At 35.5% G+C, this 23,447-nt stretch overlaps 1 protein-coding gene across 1 annotated transcript in view; it reads right to left on the minus strand.

Annotated features, from left to right (window-relative positions):
- Window positions 1-23,447, minus strand: part of Invadolysin (leishmanolysin-like peptidase, invadolysin) — a 217,513-nt gene that overhangs the window by 1,879 nt on the left and 192,187 nt on the right. The window contains exons 5-8 of the mRNA XM_070671411.1: window positions 5,417-5,528; window positions 4,461-4,642; window positions 3,019-3,222; window positions 124-349 (exon numbers count right to left, since the gene is read on the minus strand). Coding sequence (XP_070527512.1) covers window positions 124-349; window positions 3,019-3,222; window positions 4,461-4,642; window positions 5,417-5,528 — 724 coding nt within the window. The remainder of the gene's footprint in view (window positions 1-123; window positions 350-3,018; window positions 3,223-4,460; window positions 4,643-5,416; window positions 5,529-23,447) is intronic.

The raw sequence follows: 23,447 nt of genomic DNA on the forward strand, positions 1-23,447 counted from the left end.
TTTAATTAATTATAAGATACAAAAGCCAATTGCTCTTATTTCATTTTATAACGTAGAAGATTGAATTTTTTAAAGTTACGAGCCTGTTTGTACACTACACGCGACGAGAAAAACATTACAAACCTCGAATACGCGTTTCTCCCAGTGTGTTAGGGCAGTACCATCCTCACCCTGGTCTTCCAATTCTGCACCCTCAAGTTCCGGGCAATTGAAGTGCGCTTGAACCTCTGCGCGGACCCGAGGCGTGACTATCATTTGCATGGTCCTCTCCACGTAACCACCGTGCACTTGCCAGCGAGGCCTGACTACGGTTTTGATCGTGTTCTCGCTCCACTGGTGCGTTTGTAACCTGCCCGAAACGAGTATCGAACATTATTAGCATATGCTGATTCAGTAGTCGGGAGCGGCTGCTATCCCCCGGTATAATAATCTCATCGCTGTGACATCATATATCATACGTTTTCATTCGCGGATGCATCTCCCTCGCAATCGAGTCAGATTTTGAATAAACTATCCGCGAGAAAGTAAACAGCGAAACAAAATAGCTAGAATTCTTCGTCATTGGTGTTTTTAATTCACTAAAAAATCGAGAAATAATTTAAATAACATGCATTATTTCTTTTACACAGTTGCGATATACATGTGTTATCGATGCAATCTATAGAGGTATTTTTAATTGCGGAATAACGTTAAATTACTTCGTAACTTTGTGTTTGATAGATATGATTATTTTTAGATTTTTTCCTCTCCTTTTCTTCCTCTTTTTCTTTCATTCTCTCTTTTTTTTCCCCTCTCTTGCAAAGGCAGGTTTTCTTTTTCTTCATCTGTCTCTTGTATAAAGTGATTGATGCGATATGTCAGTAACGCTGTTTTTAACAACGAGCGGTCCCTTCTCTATTCGATTTCAATATAACGGATGAATTTGCGAATGGTTATTCTGCCGGATAACACAAGATAAAAAAAATATTGTAACACTTAAATGTCAATACAAAACCGTTCAGCGTATATCATGTACATAAATTGCTGAAAGCATACAGAAATAATATATATATTGCGATAGTTTACGAAAACAGAAATCAAATGTAATTTCGATCGTGAAAAAAGTGTCAATCAAGTTTTATAAAATGACGGAAGAAGATTAAATTCATATCGTACAATCTGTATTTTTTTGTGCCTTTTAAACAGTGTAAAAAAAAGCTTTTTGAAAATTATTTATGACAAATCGCAACAAGTTGCAAAAATATCAGCAATTTATGTGTCTGGATAATCGTATTAAATACCAATTTATCGTTATAATTTAAAGTAAGTGATTTTACTGTTTAGGTATCAAATTTAAATACATGAATAAATGAATAATTTGCATTTATATAAAATAGCTAATTAGAATAAATAAAAGTTAATTTAAATGTGAAATTAATTAGAACTAAAAGCTATCAATGAAAACAAATTATGTTAGAGAAGAGTAGTATCGAAATAATCTTTGTTATATAAAAAAAAGAGACACAGCTATTAATAATTGCAAAATTAATGACAATAAATTATTTATTCTATTGATAAAAGCAAATGTATTTCTACAGTTTCGCAATTGCACCTGATTTCCGTCGTATCATGTTATAAGCTGTATATCATGTTGAAATCTAAGATTACAAAGACTATCTCTTTCCCTTTCTATCCGTTTGCCTCTCTGCGTTGCTGCAGATTAACGTAAACCTTAAACCTAAGAGGATCTCCAAGGAGATATTGAAATGCGGTAGGCTGAGAGAACGCGCGAACTCACGAGATAGATAACAGGGGATGTAGGGAAATGCTGGAATTTGTAACGGAGAACGTAAAGTCCGTAACGCGAAGTGAAAATGAGTGGAAAGCGGGTAGAAATTAAATGAGAAGTAACGTTAGACGATGGAAAATAAAAAAAGGGTTGATGAAATGAGACGGAGAATAAAGAAGTTTAAAAAAACGGAGGGCTTCGTTGAACCTAGTATGAGCAGTTATTTCCGACAAAATCTCCGTCTCTCAATTTAAGTATTGGAACGTTGTCAAGAAAGAATCATAGAATTCTCTTGGTAAAAAAGTTCCCAAGAGTTTAAAGTTCTGTATACATTACCAAGTATCTTCATAATTCTCTAATGCTATGCAATGTGATGAATGATGTTTTATTAAAGAAAAGAGAGAGGGAGATTTCTATCTGCGTTTATATTTGAAACGCATATCAATGCGATAATTCATGAGATCAGCTGAAGAAACCAGACGCATTCTCAGCGCTGAGAACATACTGGAAAATTATACGCTGGAGCAAACGTAAAGGAGACTCGTGAAGAGCGCTGTGTGATTCCTAAAATGTATTATAGTACGAAATGCCGTAGATCTGTTATTGGAATTTCGCGATTCAAAGTGGAAAGAACGTCGAATTTTGCCATTTGGCCGTTAGACTGAGCGGGATAGCGAATTGGAAGAAAGAGTTTGAAGGAAAACATGAGAAGTAAGTACGAGAGTAGCGAAAAGTAATGGATGGAGGACGAGGAAATAGACAGAAGGGTACGTGAAGAAAGATCGTATGGGAAAGAGTTCGCATCTGCCAACGACGGAAGCCAGTTCGTTACGGTCCGTCGACTCGTATAGAACGGGATACCAGGAATTTTCCAATTTTAAAGGCAGATATACCGTCAGACAATCGTAGAGAAAGAAAAGAGAGAAATAACTAACGTGCATCGTAGTCGAGTGATGAGATAGCGAACAAAGCAGAAAATATTTATTTTTCCTCTCTTTTTCTCATTATGTAAAACGACGTAATATAACAATTTCAACAAATTAAGGTCGAAAGAAAAAAAAAAAAAATGTAATGCATTTGCAATCACATTTATAATTTAATTTAATTTTTAAATATTCTCATATTCGAGATATTATTCATTGTTTGCAAATTTAAATTCATACTCAGTGAACCAGCTAATTCAATTTGCACTCTTTTATGCGCGGTAATAAAGGAATCTTTATGTAAGACGGACAAAAGGCAGAACGTACTTTTCATTAAGAGGCGGTTTTCCAGTATCGCTTCTTCTAGGAGTCCTAGGCTCACCATTCTCATCTCTGTAGAAAGCATATAAGCTCACAGAAAATCCTAAAGCATGCAGAATCTCGTGTTTAACGGTGCTGAGCAACGTTTCTAACTCCTGTGGTTTCGTGCTGATGCTTCCCGGGCATAAGTTGGCATGACCAGCTATCGGCCTGGAAACAATTTAGTTCACTTCAACAACCGCGAAATTTTCTTCCATCTCCATTTTAATTATAATGTTGAGAAATTTTATATTAGTTCTTCAGGTACATTGTTATCTCGGAAAATATATTGGAGTTCCTTAGATAAGATTGCTAAAAAGATATTAAAAATATAAATCTTTTTTAATAAACGTAAGTGCATAAATTTCGGGAGGGATATTTAGATAACAACGCCAGTATAACGGTACATAAAACGGATTTTTTTACACTCGATTATTCCAAGGATTTTTCCATAAGCAAGCGGCAACGCGACGCACGAATATCGTCGATCTATCACGATCAGACGTCGTACGAATAATAAAATTCGCGCAACGCCATTTACATCGACGGTGGTACGACGTGCGCGACGTATGTACTTGACAGACAAATTTAATCTACTCAATATGCGTTAACGTTTCGGCGGAGTCATAAAGTTAGATGTCAAATCAGAGAACGTCGAGTTTTGCTTTTACAATTTTCGATTACAAATTTAGTTTTACAAAATATCTTCTCCATTGCAAACAGTCTCATATTTTTTTATAATTATCCACTTGATAATCAGGATTAAATCATGTAATATAGATTAATTCTTTAGATCATTAAAAAAAAAAATCTATTTAGATTGGTTAGCTAATTATTAAATAGGGATTAAACTCGATTTCTACTCGAGTCACCGATGCCACTTTAGCGACAATATGGAAATAAATTAGAATAATTTAAAATAAAAATAAATTTAGATAAATGAGATGTTTGACGTTTAAAAATAATAGGCTGTGAAAAGAAAGAAAATATATTGTTTTAATTAAATCATTAATATGAGCAGTCGGTGATATATGTATATTGTTAAAATGCTTCGTACAAATAACCTCTGTTATAAATTTTACCAAATATTTAATCCGACGTTTGCATAAAATATATTCATACCAGATGGTGTTTGCTTTTGTTACTTTTCTCTCTATTCATACAAATAGCTAAAGTTATGCTTTAATCATAATGTCCAATTATTCAATGTATTATTAATAACATTTTCAAAAACCAAAATATCGCGAAAATTATATTATTAATAGTAGTATTGTTTATTTCGTTGTTAGTGATAACAATGTATGTAAAGCTTTTCTTAAAAATATTACGGTAGTTTAATCTATAGTAGTATCTAAGAAAATTATTAGGTATTGTTTTTATCAAGTAATTAATAATAATTTGCGACATACCGATCTAAGGCTGCTTCCTGTTGACAATGAGCAGCATAAGCTACTGTTAAACCCTTATGACATCTCTCAGTTTGCATAGCTGATACGTAAAAGACAAAGTCGGCACCGTCGATCCCCGGGCCAGCTTTACTCCCTTCAGCAATGCCACAATTGTGTCCCGTTGCATTGCACGTTCTGCAAACCTACGTAAACGACCATATTTAAGACAAATATTTCAAAATAAAATATACAGTAGTCGAGAAAAGTACCGTTGCCATTTAAAAGTCAGTAATTATTTTTTTATTTTGAAATAATTGCCAGTTCATATATACAACAAATTTCGTATCTTTTGACGCAAAATAAAATTATAGACGAAGTATCCAGAAGTATCAAAATTGATAAACCGGAGTAGAATCGTATTACCATAAAAACACCTTCGGTGAGGTACGGTAAATAATTTTACATCGCCGGCAAATATTGTCAACAAAGTGACGACACCCTCGTCCTAATAAGTTATCCGACACCAATTCGCCTCTCAGGGCCACTCATCAATTAGTGCCTCTCGCTTCCAGGCTGCTATCGTTAAAGCATATCCTCTCGGTATAAGTCCCGGTAATCGATCAAGATAAAACGTCAATAAAATATCATATTTCTCATTTCGAATATACGTGATCTACGTAAAAATATAAGTGATCTTGTTACCTGTCATCATTACAGTCTGTCTTTTCTCACGAAAAGAAAAATAAGAAACTTTTCTCAACAAAATATTAATTTACCTTTGAGATAAGTAATATCATATTAATATTAATAAGTACAACTTTTGTGGTTACACGTAATAGATAAATTAATTGTCGATTCTTTGTAATTCCCCGATGTCCGAAATACCGATGCCGATGCGCGATCTACTCCTTTGACTGACTTCGATATTTATTGCACGGTTTAACTCGGTTTAGAGAACTTATCGGGTAATTACTTACGTCAAGATGATCCTCCGGGACGCGTACTTCACCGCACATAGTAACAGGACGGCAAGTATCTATACAGTGTGTGTGGTGGTCCTTGACGAAAACTTGACTACTCTCACATTTCCTGAAAGCATATCGCAAATTATTCGCGGGAATAAAGCCGGTTGAAATGATATTGTAAAATATCGCGTTTCCGCAAGCGTAACAAAACATCGGGAAATGTTCATGGCAATAAAGTTCGTTGGAATTAAATTATAAAATATCCCAATGATAGACTCAAATGCACGCAGCGAAACCGTTCGATGTTATTTAATATAAATTCTTGATGTAAATTAAACTTGGCTTTCTGCACGACATTTATTTCCCAGAATTGTAAATACAGAGCCGGCATTTTTTTTATATAATTTTTCATAAGCATTATTTGCTAAGTTTCAATATATCTTTAGCAATAGTGTTTCACGTTATTATGTATTCACGCGGATCTTTTCATAAATAATATAGGTCGTCTTGAAGGCGGAAACAGCTATCGAGACTTAGAAATAAAAGAAAGAAATTTTAATTTTTCCTTTTTATCGGATACGTTTTCTCCAAGAACTCGCGCGAAGTTATTATACGTTATTTAAATAGAAGCACTTAAAGAAGTCAAATAAAATTACGGATATTAACGAAAGAAACCTAGGAAAGTATAGAATCCTTTCAAACGCGAAGCGGCATAAAATATTTCCCAAGATCTGTATCATACATATAAAACAAATCAACTGCGAGAAGATTAATTTAGCGCGATTACACGGCAGTGTAATAACACTAACTCAATTACAGATATTTCTATAAATCGAATATTAATTTACGTTATATCTTCCGCCGTCCGTATTATTTCACAAATACATATTTCCAAATATGCAATTTAATTAAGTAATGTGCCCGTACGTGTAAACGTTTTATGCGCGTGCCAATAAGTATTTTAATAAAAGCTTTAGATCAACATTCTATTAAAATCTATTGAAATTAGCTTTTGTACTAATTAATATGGCGTAATAATATTGACGCGGCATTGCGATGAAGCTGATTAAAGGGCGCTTTTTTCGGGACTACGCATATTCCCGTACATTTTTGAGTGGTATTATCTGACGAGAGTCAAAGCGCGATAGTGACGCGCTGTTCGGGACATCCCGATGGAACTGAAATGGCCATCGCAGGACAACGATGTTCCATTGACGTCGGTCGATATCGACCCACTAGTATATACTTTTATAATGTAAAAGTGGATACGACTATATCAGATACGATGGTGCTACCAGTAGCCAAGGATAAAGAGGACTCTAGAGAGAAGTGAGCACTAAAGAAAAGGTGCACTTCGCTAAATAAACGTTGTGACACAAGCATGTTCGACATCTCTGATAAGAAGACGTTTTCGCGCAACGAAATTGAAAAAGGAAAAGAAAAAAAAAAAGGGGAACGATATCCGACGTTATTCGCTATAATTATATTTTCTTATAAGAATTAGTTAATGAACTTCAGCTCGGATATTTTTATTGAAAGACACGCATTAATCACATTCTGACAGCATTACAAGTAAATAACAAAGTCATGAAAATATCATGAATATTGAATTTACTATAAATGATTTTAATATGCATAATATAGTATATGTACATAAAGTTATAATAAGAGAGAAGGGGGGAGTTTAACCAGATCTGATATCATGAACGGACTGGTTAATTTTCCCTGAACAATATGCGGATAACATCAGCATCCGATATTATGCGACATTGATCACTGCAAATTGGATGAAAGACCGAGAGAATTAATTAATATTATATTAATAATAGAAAAAAAATATCTATTATTAGCATTACGTAAATTAAACAATGTAACCCACTGATGCACGTTTCCCGTCCTTTCATGAAAAGTAAAGTTAACGTCTTGTTAATTAACTAATACCGCCCAATTAATCATACTAATTATTCATCGCATTACGTCACGACAAAAAGTCGTAATAAAACATTTAAATTGATTAATCTAATCCAAGCACTGTGATTTTGAGGATTACATTTAAACGTATAAATCGCTAATTGCATCACGTTACGAATTAATTTGTGTAAAAGCGATCTTCGAATTTCACCGAGGAATTTTAAGAAAGTTTAGATTGTCAGATAGGAACATCTGGTTGTTCGGGAGACTTTCAAGAGAGGAAGTCTATCCGGCATATACCATCTGCCGCAGTGAAAATATCTCTTGTGTTCTAAGATCACGGTGTATAAGTCTTTCAATTTCTTGAAATTTACGATTTCGATCTCGTGTAACGCCAAGCTTTGAAATCGACCACGTAGTCCATAAGAAGAAACGCTGTCCGTAAATAGTACAGCAGTTTCCAAGCAATTTACTGTTCCGTTAAAAGTATCCATCGGTTTCTTCGTCTTGTTGTACCTTCTTCCGAACGAGGAAGGCACAAGATCTTTGCACAGAAAACGAAGGTGCGACTTAAACCGTTTCTCTATTGCCGACGCGAGATACATTCTTGTCAAGATAAAATCTTGCAATTTCGGAGACCTCGCAAAGTCGGCTCGATATCGCGACCGGTTTTCCGTGAAAATTATGCACATTTTCCTTTCCCGAGGGGAATAAGATATTTTAAAAGTCTATTGTAATATCAAGTATAAAATAATGAATATAAAATATTAATCGCTTTTATCTTATCTATCTTTATCTATGTATAATCTGTTTTATTTAATTTAATAGTTTAATATATTTTTTTTTTTTTTTTTTTGAAATAAAAATTTATTATTTTATGTAAAATATGAGACGTACATAATCTTGTGTAATCATATCATGTTTAATACTTATTTATTGGATATGTATTTATTGCATCCTCTCTTTTATGTTAGAGACAATAGCAATTTATTTCATAATAATTGGCTCATATTTGCTTAGCGTGCAAATTTAATCCAATGTGGAAGTACGGATTTACATAGTTAGCGCTTAATCCCTTCGGGATGACGATTGATCCCACCAAAATGACGTTCGATCCCATCTAAATACACACATATGTGCAAACGACGAGTAAGCGAAAACCTTCTCTGCTACGGCAATCAGCAATACGTTATATTGGCAAATGGCAATATGTATACATATATATGCATGCACCACGAATCATATCGCGATTAAATAGTTATTATTTAATTACATATATAATTTATTTTACATGTATGCTTTAAAAATTAATATTACCGATTATTATTTACATGCTAGCGAAATTTAATGAAACGGGACGAAATTTGAACGCAATCGAAAGAGCGGCATTCTCTTTACATTTGAAATTTGTTGCATTTAATTATATGCCAATTAAAAATAATACTGGCATTACATAAACGTTAGAACTCAAAAATATTTAAATCGTACGCGGATGTGATTTTACTAAAAGCATAAAGTCATCGGAGTATCCGTAGCTTCTTTGATACCCGAATTTTCAAAATTTCGAGAATACTTTCCGGCATGACGGTAAGGGTGAAGATGCTGATGGTGACTTCCAAAGAACTTTATCGTTCAGGTAACTTAAAGGAGTCCCGAGCACTTTGAAAGCACCACTCCGCTGCACTTACTCGGAACACGTAATGCCGTGAGTACGGATTTGTTGCAGTGACACGCTTTCTGCATTACCAAGAGCTCGTTGGGTACCGACACCAACCTAACATTCGGTTCCTCTGAAGACGTATAACAGCTGGTGAAAACCACACGGTTCACAGTTATCGTATAACTTAATAAAAAAAATTAGATAAGCATTACCATGAATTTTAGATTCATAAAAATTTACGTACTGTATACGTTCAAATATCTAAAAGTTTATAATTTCTTTTTATTAGCAAAAAGTTTTGTTTTGTTTTTTGTTTCTTTTTTAAATATTTAATCGTCTGGTTCGTAACAACGCTGGCTCGCGGAAAGAGAACTTTAAAAATATATATTTGTTCCAAACTATGAAAGTTTTAAATTTAATTTTAGTAAATGATATAAGTTTTATTGATACCACGATAAAACGCAACCGCAAGCTCTCACGGCATTCAAGTGATAATGTTCTTCACTTAGCGCTTAGCCCTTTGTAACGAATATAGTAAGAGATAAAAGCAGAAGGCGTTTATGTGCGCCTTATGCAGTTTCTATGCGCGCGTTATATGTAAAACTGTGTATATGCATATATATGTAACTGAGAATGCTCATTTTCCTTTGAAAACGGAAATCCGTTATATTCGTCTTCTTCCTACATCCTTTCAGCCACAATAGTATCTTATATTTTCCTTCGTTGCTGCACGGTGTTAATACCATTCTAAAGTTACTTTAGTATACACGTAATCGCGTTACTTAATTCTTTTTCCTGTAAATTTAATTTAATTCACATTTACTTTCTATTTACATTTTATTCAAACGTCCGCGCGGACTCTTTGTGCGTAATTTCGTACAATTTTAATTAATATTTTTTAATAGATAAAACGTAAATTAAAAATTTTATTAATTCATAATAACACAAAACGGTACTTGAAAAACGTTATATATTTCCACGCAAAGATATAACTGTTGGGAAACTGTCGTATGTAAATTTTCGTGAATTTTGCATAGACATACAGTAAAATAATAAAGCAGTTAGGGCAAAGAGTACTTAAGAGGGAAACTTCTCCAAAAACAACGCGAAAGTAGGTAACTGTCATCGGGCTGAGTGGCGTACCCGGCCTGTCTGACATATAAAGTGGCATACTACTTGCGTACAAATCCTTCATTGACGGTGAAGTGGATACTGTCTAGCGCACAGTACGTTCGACCGAAGTCAACAGCAAAGCAAACTACTGTGGTCCACGGATCAAGTGGTATATTCTCGTACGTAATCAGCCTATATAACTGAACAAATGTTAGTGAATTCTAGTTTTATAATGGCTTAGGTTCGCATTAATACTGACTAACCATCTTAAAGTTTATCTATTAATATGGAACACTCATAATTATTATTTTAGAACTACCCTACAAATTAACGAGAATTATATTAATAATGAGTTGCGTGATACTCTACAAGTGGAATAATATTATATAATAAGTTTACTCACATGTTAATCTATTACTTTTGGATTATGAGAATTTTAAGGCTTGGAATATCTGAGATATCCACTTACGGGGCTATATGCGTAACCGAAAATTTTTGTATTCGTTTAGTTTCGTTTCAATAATAACGCGATAAAATTAACAATTTAAACCGAGACATCGATTATGATTACACAAATATTTTAACGATTTAAATTACGATGAGGACTTTGAAGCCTTTGCGTACCACGCGAATATAATATGCGCCGGTGAAAATACGAAACGTTTATCTCGGGAGGGATCGAATTTCCAATTCTGCAGCACCTCAAATTTTCGATAATATCTTCGACGCGAACGAGTTGGTTCCAAGCTAGCAACTAATTTCGTACGAGCCTGTTCGCAATCTTCTCTTATTCATTCGTACGTTTTACTTTAAATATTTATGAAACGTACATGCTTATTAAAACGTGTTTTACACATCACATTTATTTTACGCACGTCGTTATTCATATTAAAATCATGTTGAAATCATTCTGTATCCGCTGGCGTATACTGCATAAAAAAATCGCAACGAATAAATAACGTTAATGAATCGTCATGTGGTTTGAGATTAAAATTAGGAGTAATAATTAGAGCGGTATACTTCATTATATCCCTTTTCAGTATCTTGCGTTTCTCGTTTGTACCGCGTCGTGTTCCGCGTTACGAACAGCAGGAACGTGATGCTACCAACATACAAGCTTAGAGAATAGATAGAAGATTAGTTCCCTTCACCGTAATTATTTCTCTTTGGTATAATTATTTGTAGACACGTGTAGATGAAACATATATTAATTTGTTAAAATGCTTCTATTCACTTTTGAACAAATTATATTAATCTTCAAACACAAAATGAGCTTTGCAATTGATACGCATATATAATTCGTTTCGTTAATTAAAACATCCTCAGGCACTTGATACGAGCTGCCAATCGAAATCTGTGATAAGAATCGAACGAACGATTTAAGTAACGCACGAAAGACGGAAAAGATCCAATTACAATGTGATCTGTTAACGTACTCGAAGTTCACTAATTATCCTTTGTAACCCGTAACCTTTTGATACCGCATACTTAAAGTATAGCCGACGCTAAGAAAAATTTTCAAAGCTGTCAGCTAATAATTAATTTTCGTGCAATGTCGACGTGGGAACGGAAAAAGCTCTTTCATGTAGCGACGTCACACAGGGGTGCTTTAAAAAAAAGATCGCGTTGTAGCAGGGGACACCGAATACGTAGTATTTCGCTAATTAGCTGGCATTAAAACGCTCCCTTTTCTCAAGACATAACAGTATACTTCTATCTCCGGTGCGAACGTCTTGGAAAATGTGAAAGTATAAACAAATATATATTTGTAAAGTACAAGTCCTATTGGAGGCGCTTCATAAAGACTAATTGAAGACATCCGTAATGTTTGAACTTTTTACAAATCCCTTTTTATAGCGTATTGAATTTATTTTAATTAACATAAAAATTGGATGTTTCTCTGCTAATTGGTTCTCAGTCGTAGCGATGCGCTCGTTATTTGTTTGTACATTAATAGTAACTTAGTGACGTTTCATTATTCAATAAATCGAAAATTAATTTAGCGAGTTACGCATTTGCCGCGGAGTCTCGCGGATGGGAATATTAACTTTTGCTGGCAGAATACCTTTTAATAAGAATTCTACGAATGGATATCGGCTGCTTATAGCGTAACTTTCCAAGAGAGATAAAAACTTGTCTACCGTAACATTTTCCAAGAACTCCACCACCCTTACTGAGACGTAAAGACGAAAGCAAAGTTTCCATATTACTTCGAAAGGATTCTTGCAACAACCTCAATCAATCTAGAACTTATTTGCGTTTAAAGAACAATATACGAAAACGTTTTATTGCTGTATGTAATTAAAATACTATAGACAGTTTGTCACAAATTTCTAAAGTTGAAACTGATTAAATTTCAGAGATATGCTTATAATATTAACTAATAAAAATTAAAATTATAGATATACTTAAAAAATTATTTACTTTATTAAAAAAAAAGAAAAAAAAAATTTGAGCAAACGTTATTATTTTTTATACAGCAATAAAATTGGAAGAAATTCGAATTATTTAGTATGTCACTAACGGCCTAGCTTCGTCGCTTAATTTTCATCAATTTTTTGAACCGCCGGAGAGGGAGATTATTGTGATCGGAATACAACGCGAAAGTAAATTTTGCGCTCGTCTGTTCCGAATAATGGATTCGCGAGAGTGAAGGGGCTGCATCAACGGTGCCGGGAGCTTGTACCGATAGCGAGTACCGCGCAGATACTCACGGGAGCCTTTTCAGCGGAGTATTATAGCCGGGGGATATTTATGAATCGAAGGAAGAGGATCCCCGGAAATCCTGCAGGAGATGCTATCCCATCCTATCCCGTGCCGCTATCCCATCCAGTCTCTCGTAATCCCTATTGGATCTGCCGAGGTTGATAAAGGAAAACCGTATGGCGTATAAGAGAAGCCATAGGCTGTTCGAACACATTGTCGTTCTACGCTGAGACCTTAGTTGCGTGGCTATTTTATTGAGCGCATAACCTAAATTTCTATGACATAATTTACGGCATAACACGTAGATCGCGCGATATAACGATAAAGTTACTTCGAAAATTCGCCAAAGCGCACGCATATACTTTTCCAACAAACTCCGCCGTCGTCCCTCACGTTATTCGCGCGAGAGAAGAGAGTTCAGGTTCGGCGTTCCACTCGAGCCGAGCGAATTGGCAAGGGACGTACGTAGCAAAGAGCGATTTAGCGACGAAAGGTGAGAACGACAGTAGAAACAACGGCGCCGAGAATGAGATGGGTTGAGTCGAAGACGGAACAAAAATAAACGCCGAGAAGGGATCCGATTAAAAGTTTGAACGGGCACCTACTAGTCGTGACGAAAGTGAGCGCTTGCGCCGCGCGTTCTCGTAATGGATTTTAGAGTACTCGGTTAGTACCGAACGTAGCACAGACACTTTCGTGAATTTTTACGAAGATCTACGCGTGCTTGCGATCGTGAAAGGGGCTGTATATAAACGTGCGAATTCGTTACGCGCATTCGCTCTAATTTCATAATCCGAAGTGATGTACACTGAGAAGCAGATGTGGCATTTGCCGCGACGAAGGCGGTTAGCGTATGACACTATCGTGATAATGTTCGTCGATCCTCACACGAAACCTGATAGAGTATGTAGTAAACTCTGAGTATATGTAGTAAAAAAAAAAAAAGAAAAAAAAAATACGAGTTAATATTGTCTTTAACGAATTAATGCTGTCGTACGTGATAGTTGTTCGTACGAGCACAGATTAATCATTGCTTTATCATTTTAATTAAAAATTATTACATTATATTATAACGATACAATTTTAAACGATATTTATTCAGAAAGCGTTAACAAAAATTAATTTTTAATTTTATAAGTTATTTAAAAGTCAAAGTTTTCATCAAAATTATTCCATATCTTTCGTTGTGTGTCCTATTTTCACCCTCTGTACGGCAGCAGCTGTTAATCTCGCGGAGTATGTCACCATTTTCGGACCCCTGCTGATTTTATTTCCGAAATGGTCTCGCCGGTGGTGCGACCGCGATAATGCGACCACTACTGATGTTGCCATTAGTCTGTGGACTTTATCACTTCGTGACACTACCAGCAGTGATGAAATTTTGTCCGCCAAGAGAATAATGGCACATATACTTATTGTATCGATAACGTCTAATTTTAATCGACATTTCTCTCAATATTTGTCTGTAGACTTTCTATCTTTTTGTATCTTTTTATCTACAATATTATACCGATAGCTTGTGACGATGATTATTTTTCATCCGGTTAATTAATTATTTCTCTTTTTTTTTTACGCACTTTATTTAACTCATTGCACCTTTTGAGTTTGTCGCGATCAAAAAATAATTATTCGGAAATATCTAATCCTGTTAACAACTGTTCTGCCAAGAGAAATGGAATAGTATATGTGCAGTTACCCTCTGTCGCAGTAAAATGTCCATCAACTGAAGTGTAACCACAAATTTTAAAAGCTCGCCGTACGTTATAATCCCGTATCTCTCCCATGACGTTATAATCTTTCCCATATGGAAGATCGTAAAGCTCACAACGTGGTAATTTTTGCCATAACAGGAATCATAAAAGGTATTTTAGTGGGGCACGGTTAAAGCGATCTATATTGTTCATAACCGCGAAGCTATCTAAAATATTGTTTTGCACTATGCATTTTATCTGATTACGCAGCCGTGTACATGCGTATGAAATGTTTGTAATGTAAATTACATGCATAAAATATACACAATTTGTACAATGGATCGCGAAAAATTATTCATTGATAATACACTGATGAAACCGTTTAATTACTTTCGCGAGCTTTTTATAATGTACAATCGTAAAATAAAAATATAGTTATGTCAAATTTAATTCGAAAAATAAGATGTAAAAGAATATCAAAGTGATTTATTACTACAAAACAGCTTGATTTTTAAACTAATAATTTTAAATCCAGCATTTCCGTTTTCTTTTATACATATATATTTTTTTTTAAGACAGTCTTTCTTCTTTATTCGCGTTTATCTCTTTCGCGATCGGATTTTTCCTTCTCATGGCACGCCTTGTTTCGGTCTTTTTGTCGGAACGGTCAGTACTTGTTTTTTTAGTCTTTTTTCCAAATGCGCACCGTCGCAACAAGCTCGTTCTTCTTCGTCACCCAAGAGGTGGTGGTTATAGCCGTGCTACCGGCAGTAGGGATGGTTAGTCCTCAAAGTACGAAAAATCCAAAAAGAAAGAGGTAAAAGACGCGCGAGTGGTGGCTGTGCGAGATCGATACCGTGATACGGATCGGTGCTGGGGAAAATGTCACGTTCATCTGTTCTCTCGGTAACGAATAGTCTGCATGGTTTCATAGTATCGAGATTAAGATTAATAACAGGATCCGATCCGAATGTCGGTAACTAATGTCAGGAACTGTTCGTCTCGTAACTCGGAATTAATGCATCTTGCTGTCTCTCTCTTTCTTTGCTTCACTTCTGTTCCATCTTCCCTTCCTCCCTTCTGTTTCTCTCTCTCTCTCTCTCTTTCTCCCTATCCTAATCTATCTATCTTTAGCAGAAATACATCATGCTTGTTGAGCGGATAACAGGGAATACATATGGCACGGTCGAAACAGAATGAGGGCACATCGAAACGTCGCGCTTATTTGTAAAACCGGATTAGTGTCACGCAACATGTCATATAAAGGGTACATATTGAGGGTACTGTAACTAAAAAAGAAAAAAAACTTCGATCGTAAAACAGATAGAAAGCAATCCTAAAATCATTATATTTTTTTTTTTTTTCTTGCTTTTATAATATTTATTATATGTTTCTTATTTTGCATGGGTTTGATATCTTTTGTTTCTGTGAAATGCAATCCATGATGCAAAAGTGAAAATACTTTTACGCGGCGCGGTACACGAAATCATATCTGGTATGACTTTCATACCTTTAATGTTTCCTGTGATCACGGTAAAACTAGGAAGCTTGATGTTCCGTGTACGACAAGTTCGATTTTAATTAAAAATAATATACGTGAATATGAATGACGTGATATTTTCATGTCAGCTCGAGAATTAATATTTGCTCTTTATCGGAAAAATGTTTTTGTACGTACAGATTTATTCCTGAGTATCGAAAAGGAAAGGAAGGAATAATAACTTCTATTCGAAATATGCGTGAATATTATTTGAGATTATTCGTATGCATTTATACAACAATAAAAATACTTCATAGATAAAAATAGAACTGTCAATTATAGAAGTAATTTTCACTGTTGACGTAAAATCTATCAGCTGCAAATTTTTAAACAAAACCAGCAATACTTTCTGATAGGAAAAAGAGAAACTTTTTAAATATTTTGTAAACATGCCGATTTTTCAATATGTACAGTGCAACAGCTCGGATTACTATTTTTTTTTCTTTTTTTTTTTATATTCAGTTTGTGATATAAAATTCGGAGACACAATGTTTTTATTGCGACAGATTTTTAGGTAGTAGATTTTAGAGTGCTCTCTATTTTTATCAGTGAAAGTTACAGGAAACATACGAATATTTTTATAAGTGAAAAGTAAAATTCATGTAATTTTGCATTTAATATATCGCGTGACTTGTAAACTTTTTGCAATGCATACGCTGGGAGAATAATATAGCCGGTTAATTGGTTAATTTGCAACAAAATGTAATTTTTTTTTTTACAATGTAGATTTAAAATTTTCTCGTGCAGTGCGGCAGCTTTAGCCAAGATCCAGCCACGATAAAACGGAAACGGATCATATCAAACAAAAATTAATTCATATTCATATCGTACTTTCAACGTGGCTCTCGTGTCTGACGGTCTTTCGATAAATTCAAAACAGAGTTACTCGCCAATGCACGTCCCTTGCATTTTCCACTTCGCTTAACCCTCGGCGCATAGCACGGATCGATGTATACGACGTTCATGTAGCTACACGACAAATTCGCGCCACCGGACTCCCGGAGTTTGTAAAAATAAGAAATACTTCCCTTATCCGGTACCGTTCGGTATGCGCCCGTTGAATAATGCAACGGCCCTCCTTTTCGTATCGTGAATAGCAAGATGAGCGGGCGTCACTCTCCTCGCTCACGTCTTTTTGCGTCGCAGCAAAAGCTACAGGGGAACGCCAAAGGTCGTGAAAGATCCCGGAAGCCTCGTGCAAGATTGATTTCACGCATAGATTTCGTTATAGCTTTCGCTCTGGAGGCGCGGAAGCTGCTTCGATAAGCAGCAAGGGAATACATAAGCGGGACTAAACTTGGCTTCTTCTGTCGTTACGTCGCGAGAACCGAGAAAGATGAAAGGCGAGCGGGAGAAAGACGAAGCGAAGTAAATTCTATCGCGTGCATCTCAAAAGGAGCCAGGAATTATTAAGCGTGTTTGACTGGAAGTATTTCCCTGCTAGGTGTATTCAACAACTCCGTCCGCTGTATTTATTCCTCATCGATCGTTTCTTCCCCGGTGAAAAAAAAAAAAAAGATTACCATTAATATCGCGCCCGATTTGTCGATGAAATGTAGGATATTTTCTGATACTGCTAATAACTTCTTCCTTTCCTTTTCTGTCTATTATTTAATCAAAATAAGCAGTTTTTATTTGCGGATGTGTTTAACTTTTTGTTGAGATATTAATAAAGTTTGATTTTTGTACTCTTAACAAAAAGAAAAAAAATGTTTTTTGCTCTAAATTTTTTATTAATTTTATATGAAGACGAGGAAATAATATAACAATAGATACAACGCTAAATGTATAACAGAAGTATCATCGAAAACATATAAAAATTGTAAAGCTCTTAATGATGATTGATGTTGCACGAGTATTTTCTTAAGTCGTCAGTTAATTATATCTTAGGGAAAAAGTACGCGGGATTATGACTATAATATTTCTTTGCTAGGAATGTCTTTCTTTTTTTCTTTTCTTTCTTTTTAATTTATTGTTCTCGACATGGCACGTTTTATGCTGTGAAAAATTATGGACAGGTGACAGCGAAATAAATTGCGGCAACGAACCTTGAGCAAACAATTGCGTCTTGAGACGTAGAGTTCCCGTTGTTATGCATTGCATAGTAGGAGATGAAGGAAAGGATAACACAGAGAATGCACTGTTTACTTATGGCGGTATGACGGCAGCATTTTGACACGATTCTTGAATAAAGCACGGCAGGAGAGTACGTTCAGCTGCCTATAACTTCATTTACACATAAAGCGGCATTTATCAAGATCTACGAAGCGACGTATATGCCGCGATTTTGTATACATAAAATATTTTGTAACAGAAAGAGGGAATAGGTATTCATATACGTAAATTGTTAGATAATCTGGCGGAGAATAAAAGTCACAAAGAAAAAGTAGGCATAGAGAATCTATAGCACTGATTATAGTCGTATTACCAATTACGCTAAATCGTAATGAGAATGAAAATCTGCCGAGGCGGAAAAATGGCCCGGCTCGAGAATCGAGTATTTGCCAATTAATTAACGCGACTGCTGACGAAACTTTCGCTATTAGCCTAAATAATTGGAGGGGGATTACCAAGTTTTAACCCAAGAACCTGCCCATCTCACCGAAGCCGGGCTTTCAAGTAGGAACTCTGCTTTCTTCCTCGCCTAAAAGAGCTTTGTCGAGCACAGAACGGTGCACAAACTCTCGATAAAAAGTCCATTACAAATTTGGTAGGGCGTGAAGTAAATTTTAGGCGCTTAATATTTTCGATAATTAATTTGCAGAACTTAACTAAAATAATCCTATGTGGGATAATAAATTAATTTTTAGATATTAACGACATTCCATGTTTCATCAATAGTTTATTTTTTAAATTATGCAAATATAAGTTACCTTTCAGTGCCAGAAAAAAAAAGATATTCTTTTTACATTATTTTTTAATAGAAACGATAAAACTTTACTTATTCGTGTCTTTATTTCTTTAAAAAATTTTTATTTTATAAGAATAATTTATATCAGTTTATGGCATATCACTTTTTAATTTATGTGAACTGAATAATTTATTAACGAATCAAACATTTACATTTACTTCTCTACAAGATTGCTTCTGCTTTTTCGCGAGGCAAGTGCGCGTGACCTATATTCAAACCGAAAGTTTCATTTTGAATAATAAAGTATCACCAGCTGCTGGAGTACATAATGCCGGATGGTTGTACAAGCACAATAACGGAGAAATATGGAATGTAGTTTTGTGAAATAGGGCGGATTCGAATTTGGTTTTCCATTCGATGTTAGTTAATCTCAATTTTTCCGCGCACATTGAAATGCACAAAATACGATGCCGAATTCACAAACTTCGTACGTTTTTTTTTTCCCCCTGATGGATAAATTGAAAGTACTGCTCCATCAAAAGTTAGATGGCAGAAAAAAGAAAAAATTAAAAATTGTTTAAAACAAAATTGCGAAAAAAATAGAAGAGAAATGTGTAAAATATGAAAAACTTTTTGTATCATAAATTAATAATTTCTCAATATCATACTTTGTAAAAATAATTCACTGGAATGTTCGTGCTTTATATTTGCAAATGTATCTTAAATAAAAACATCGGTGTGACGCCTGAATAATAAATATTAAATATTACAACTAAATCGAACGAAAGTAGCGAACAGGTAGCCAGGGGGGCGGGGGAGACAGGGGAGAGAGAGCGAGCGCGAGCCTACGTGACTCACGCTAGGCATATTCCCCCACTACTCCCACTCTCGCTTTGTCCTTCTCCAGCGGTCGCGCGCGCACACACGTCCTACGCACTGTACAGCAAGCACGTGTGTCCGTGCCGGAAGTAATACTCGTTTGCGTATTCCGTACAACGAAAATCGCCCGGTACGAGAACTATCTTCTCCTCCTCGTTCTGCGTGTGAGGAGAGCACGTGTTGCGTAGACTCGTGCAGTTTGAACTAATTATCTGGGCATTTTGTTCGCAGAGACGAGTGCGAGGACGGAGTTGAGACGGTCTGCGAGGAAGCCAGTCACTCAGACGGGAGGCCTGATGTTCTGAGAGGAGGAGGAGGCCTCGGAAAGGCATCGTGCATCACCAGAGCAACGCCAGAGGTAAGAATCACTTTCTTAAAACGTAATACTAATAGCTTGTACTTGTAGCATTTCTATAATTAATATATATATTTTTTTCTTTTGTTACAGATCGACGCAGGTGCATCCACCGGTCAGCAACGAATATCGTCGCCGCCGATATTAAAATTACACGAACCGCAGTCGGTTCGTCGGCCGTATCGGGAGTGCCGCTAGTTTTCGGACGTTTTCTTACGATTATTTTCTTACGGGAGTGCCGAAAAATATCGTGCGGAAATGTTTAATAAATTTCGCGATTATAAAATCACGGTCGGAGTGTTCGCGAGTTACTTGTGCGCGGAAGGATGACTCGACACGTCCCATCTGAGAGGAGGAGCAGGCCCGGGACGGGCATCCTGCATCAGCGGAGCAACTTTTAGGTGAAAATTAATTCTTTAAATAAAATCTTTATTAAAAAAAAAATTTACCCTTTTTATTAACTTTATTAATTCATATACCAGCATCTCTACATTAATATTTTGCATTTTATGTTACAGTCACCGGCAGAACTACAACTCCGCTGACTGCAGATTGGTAAGTCGCATGACTTTTTTCGCAGTTTGTTTCTTGAACCGGCAACACGTCGTCGACCATAGTAATTATCATATAGAAATTATTAAAATTAATTAAAGTCTCCAATTATAATGACGCGCACGAATTAGAACCTTCCGAAAAATAGCAGACGCGAATCGTGCGTATGGTTTCTTCCAGCGATATAAATATTTCATGCCACATTAGTTTGCCTCGGTAGTAGCTCGTAGATTTATACTGTTGCGTCAAACTGAGAAATATTCGGTATTATTCAATAATTTCGTCTGCAATGTCAACTATGTTCGTAAATACCGTTGTAAATCCCAACGGTGCGATATTCTCCGTTCATTAACAGACAATCTAGGCAGCCAGTATTGTGGTTATAACCCAAAGTCCGCAAGATGAGATTCTATAGAAATACTTAAGTCTTTCATTTCTGATGTTAAACTATTCTCTACATATACATACATATAATACACCGACGATGCCGCGGCAAAATAATTCCACCAAGTTCGGGGATAAAAAAAAAAGAATGACACATAATATACGAGTTATAAAATAAAGCAGGCATTTTGTTAAAAAATATATAAAACTTTCCGGCTTTTTTATCTAAAAAATATAAAGAATAAAATGTTAAATTCATAATGTAGATAAAATAAAATTTTACGTAACATTTTGGTAGAAAAAAAAAAAGAAAAAAAGAATGTAACGACTGTTATTGAAAATCCGAACACTAGAGGATTTACAAAACTAATTGCCCGTATTCCGATTTATCTATCGTTCACGAGGATATCCCGTATCTGTTCCGTGTGACAATCGAGTTATACATATAACAGATGAGCCAAATAAGCCAGAACAGAAACATCCACTATATGCTAGTTATAACCACGGAAACACGATTTCGAGAGACAAGCAACTGGTAGATACGATTCGCCCAATTAACCGAATACCTCGTCAAGCCGCGATCGTGTTCGGTGGCACTTGAGTGATTTAGCATAGCCTTTGTGCGATAAAGTCAAGCCGCTTAATTATACGCAATTTCATTAATAAAAAAAATATATATATATATTATTAGGTTAACAGAATTATAGACAAAAGTGTCATTTAATTATTAATTAGTGACATCCAACAAATTTTTTTCAATAGCAGCATCTTTTATTTTTTATTTTACTATAATAACGGAGAGATATACTATTACGTATATTAATATTAATTTTATGCATATGCCCTACGTCGTTTATCTTTTATAATTTTACATGATTATTGCATTAAATTCGTGCTGTAGTTCTTATTTCTCACGCTCAATATTTAATTATAGAAAGAATTATATATATTACACAATCGCCTCGGTTTTATTTTTGGGCATTAGAGAAATTTTTATTGTTGAGAAATGTTCTAACGACGAGCCAGAGAAATAGAGCAAATCCGAAAATCCGAGATAGAAAAGACGGACCGAAAGGGAAGAGTGTAGGCAGCGTTCTTCTTCGGGATTCGACGGTCAGAGAGTACCAATGCCGCGAAAGTTTTGATGAAAAAGTTCCGTCACTCTTACTTACGACGAGAGAACACAAATGGAATGATCGGAACAGGAAATAATGAAAACATTGCACATAAAATCTATGTCACGTAAAACGAACGAAACATAATAAAAAGTATCGGAGAAACTGACATCAGATACAATGACGTAATTGAAAGAAAAAAGAATTTCTTTTTTTTAAGTTAAAAGTAAACGTACTGCGAAGACTTGGTCGACTTCTACTGCTTTGCAATGAAACATCGCTCTGCATACAAATACATTGATTCAATTTCTATCGTATTCTTTTAGATTTTTTTCCTCGCATTAATTATAGTTAGAGAACAATGTATCTAAAATTTAATATTGCGTACCTTAATCTCAATACGAATATATGTATACATATAAATTTAGTTTAAAATTTTTTTTTTCCTATATCTTTAACGTAAAGAAAAGCATACGATAAAAAGAAGTTGACGAGTGCGTTTTACGTTAAATTACGACTACATTATTGTCCCCTAGAAGACAATTTATTACTGAATTTTAACAATATGTGTAACTTAAGATCGAATGTTTAGAAGCGCCTCAAAGCTTTGTAACGACGATCAACATCGTCCTGAAACAAGCATGCGCTTTGCAGGTCATTGCATCAAATTCAATTACGCTGTTACCGGAGGTCGTTTTGTGTATCCATAAAGTCCCTGGCAAGCCTGGCTTAAAATGTCTGTGTCGCGCGCACGAGATAGATGTGATTACTTGAGGCCCAGTCGTTGCCCGTAGAAAATATCAGGGTTTCCCCGTGACCGTTGGTACGAGCTGAAATCGTTACCGTTCGCGCGTACGTGACGCACGCCTATTCCGCATTTCAACTACGGCGATCCCGATTGTCCCGGCGTGATTTACCGGCGCATGGATTAAAACAAAACGATTACCGTAATTCTTGAAGCTCGTACAACGTCGCGCGTTCGCTGAAATTTGATTTGCTCCCTTTCTCCTCGCTCTTTCCGACCGAATTACGACAGGTGCTTTCGCGTATAGGAAGAACCGGGAACCGAAAGGCAGTTAGGCGCTATTGTCGTGCTGGGAGATCATTAAAATTAATTACGGTCTTGCACGGCTAACTGAACCCGGTCGTACGTATACCAATGCACGCGCAGGTACGCAGTAAAATTCCTAATTAATAAAGCGCTACCACGCTCGTAACGTTCAACATATAAAAAATATATGGTATTCATCAAGAGCAGTGCCATAATTTTTACCAGAAACGAAATT

This window comes from Cardiocondyla obscurior, linkage group LG02 (genome assembly GCF_019399895.1).
Source record: "Cardiocondyla obscurior isolate alpha-2009 linkage group LG02, Cobs3.1, whole genome shotgun sequence".
NCBI lineage: Eukaryota > Metazoa > Arthropoda > Insecta > Hymenoptera > Formicidae > Cardiocondyla > Cardiocondyla obscurior.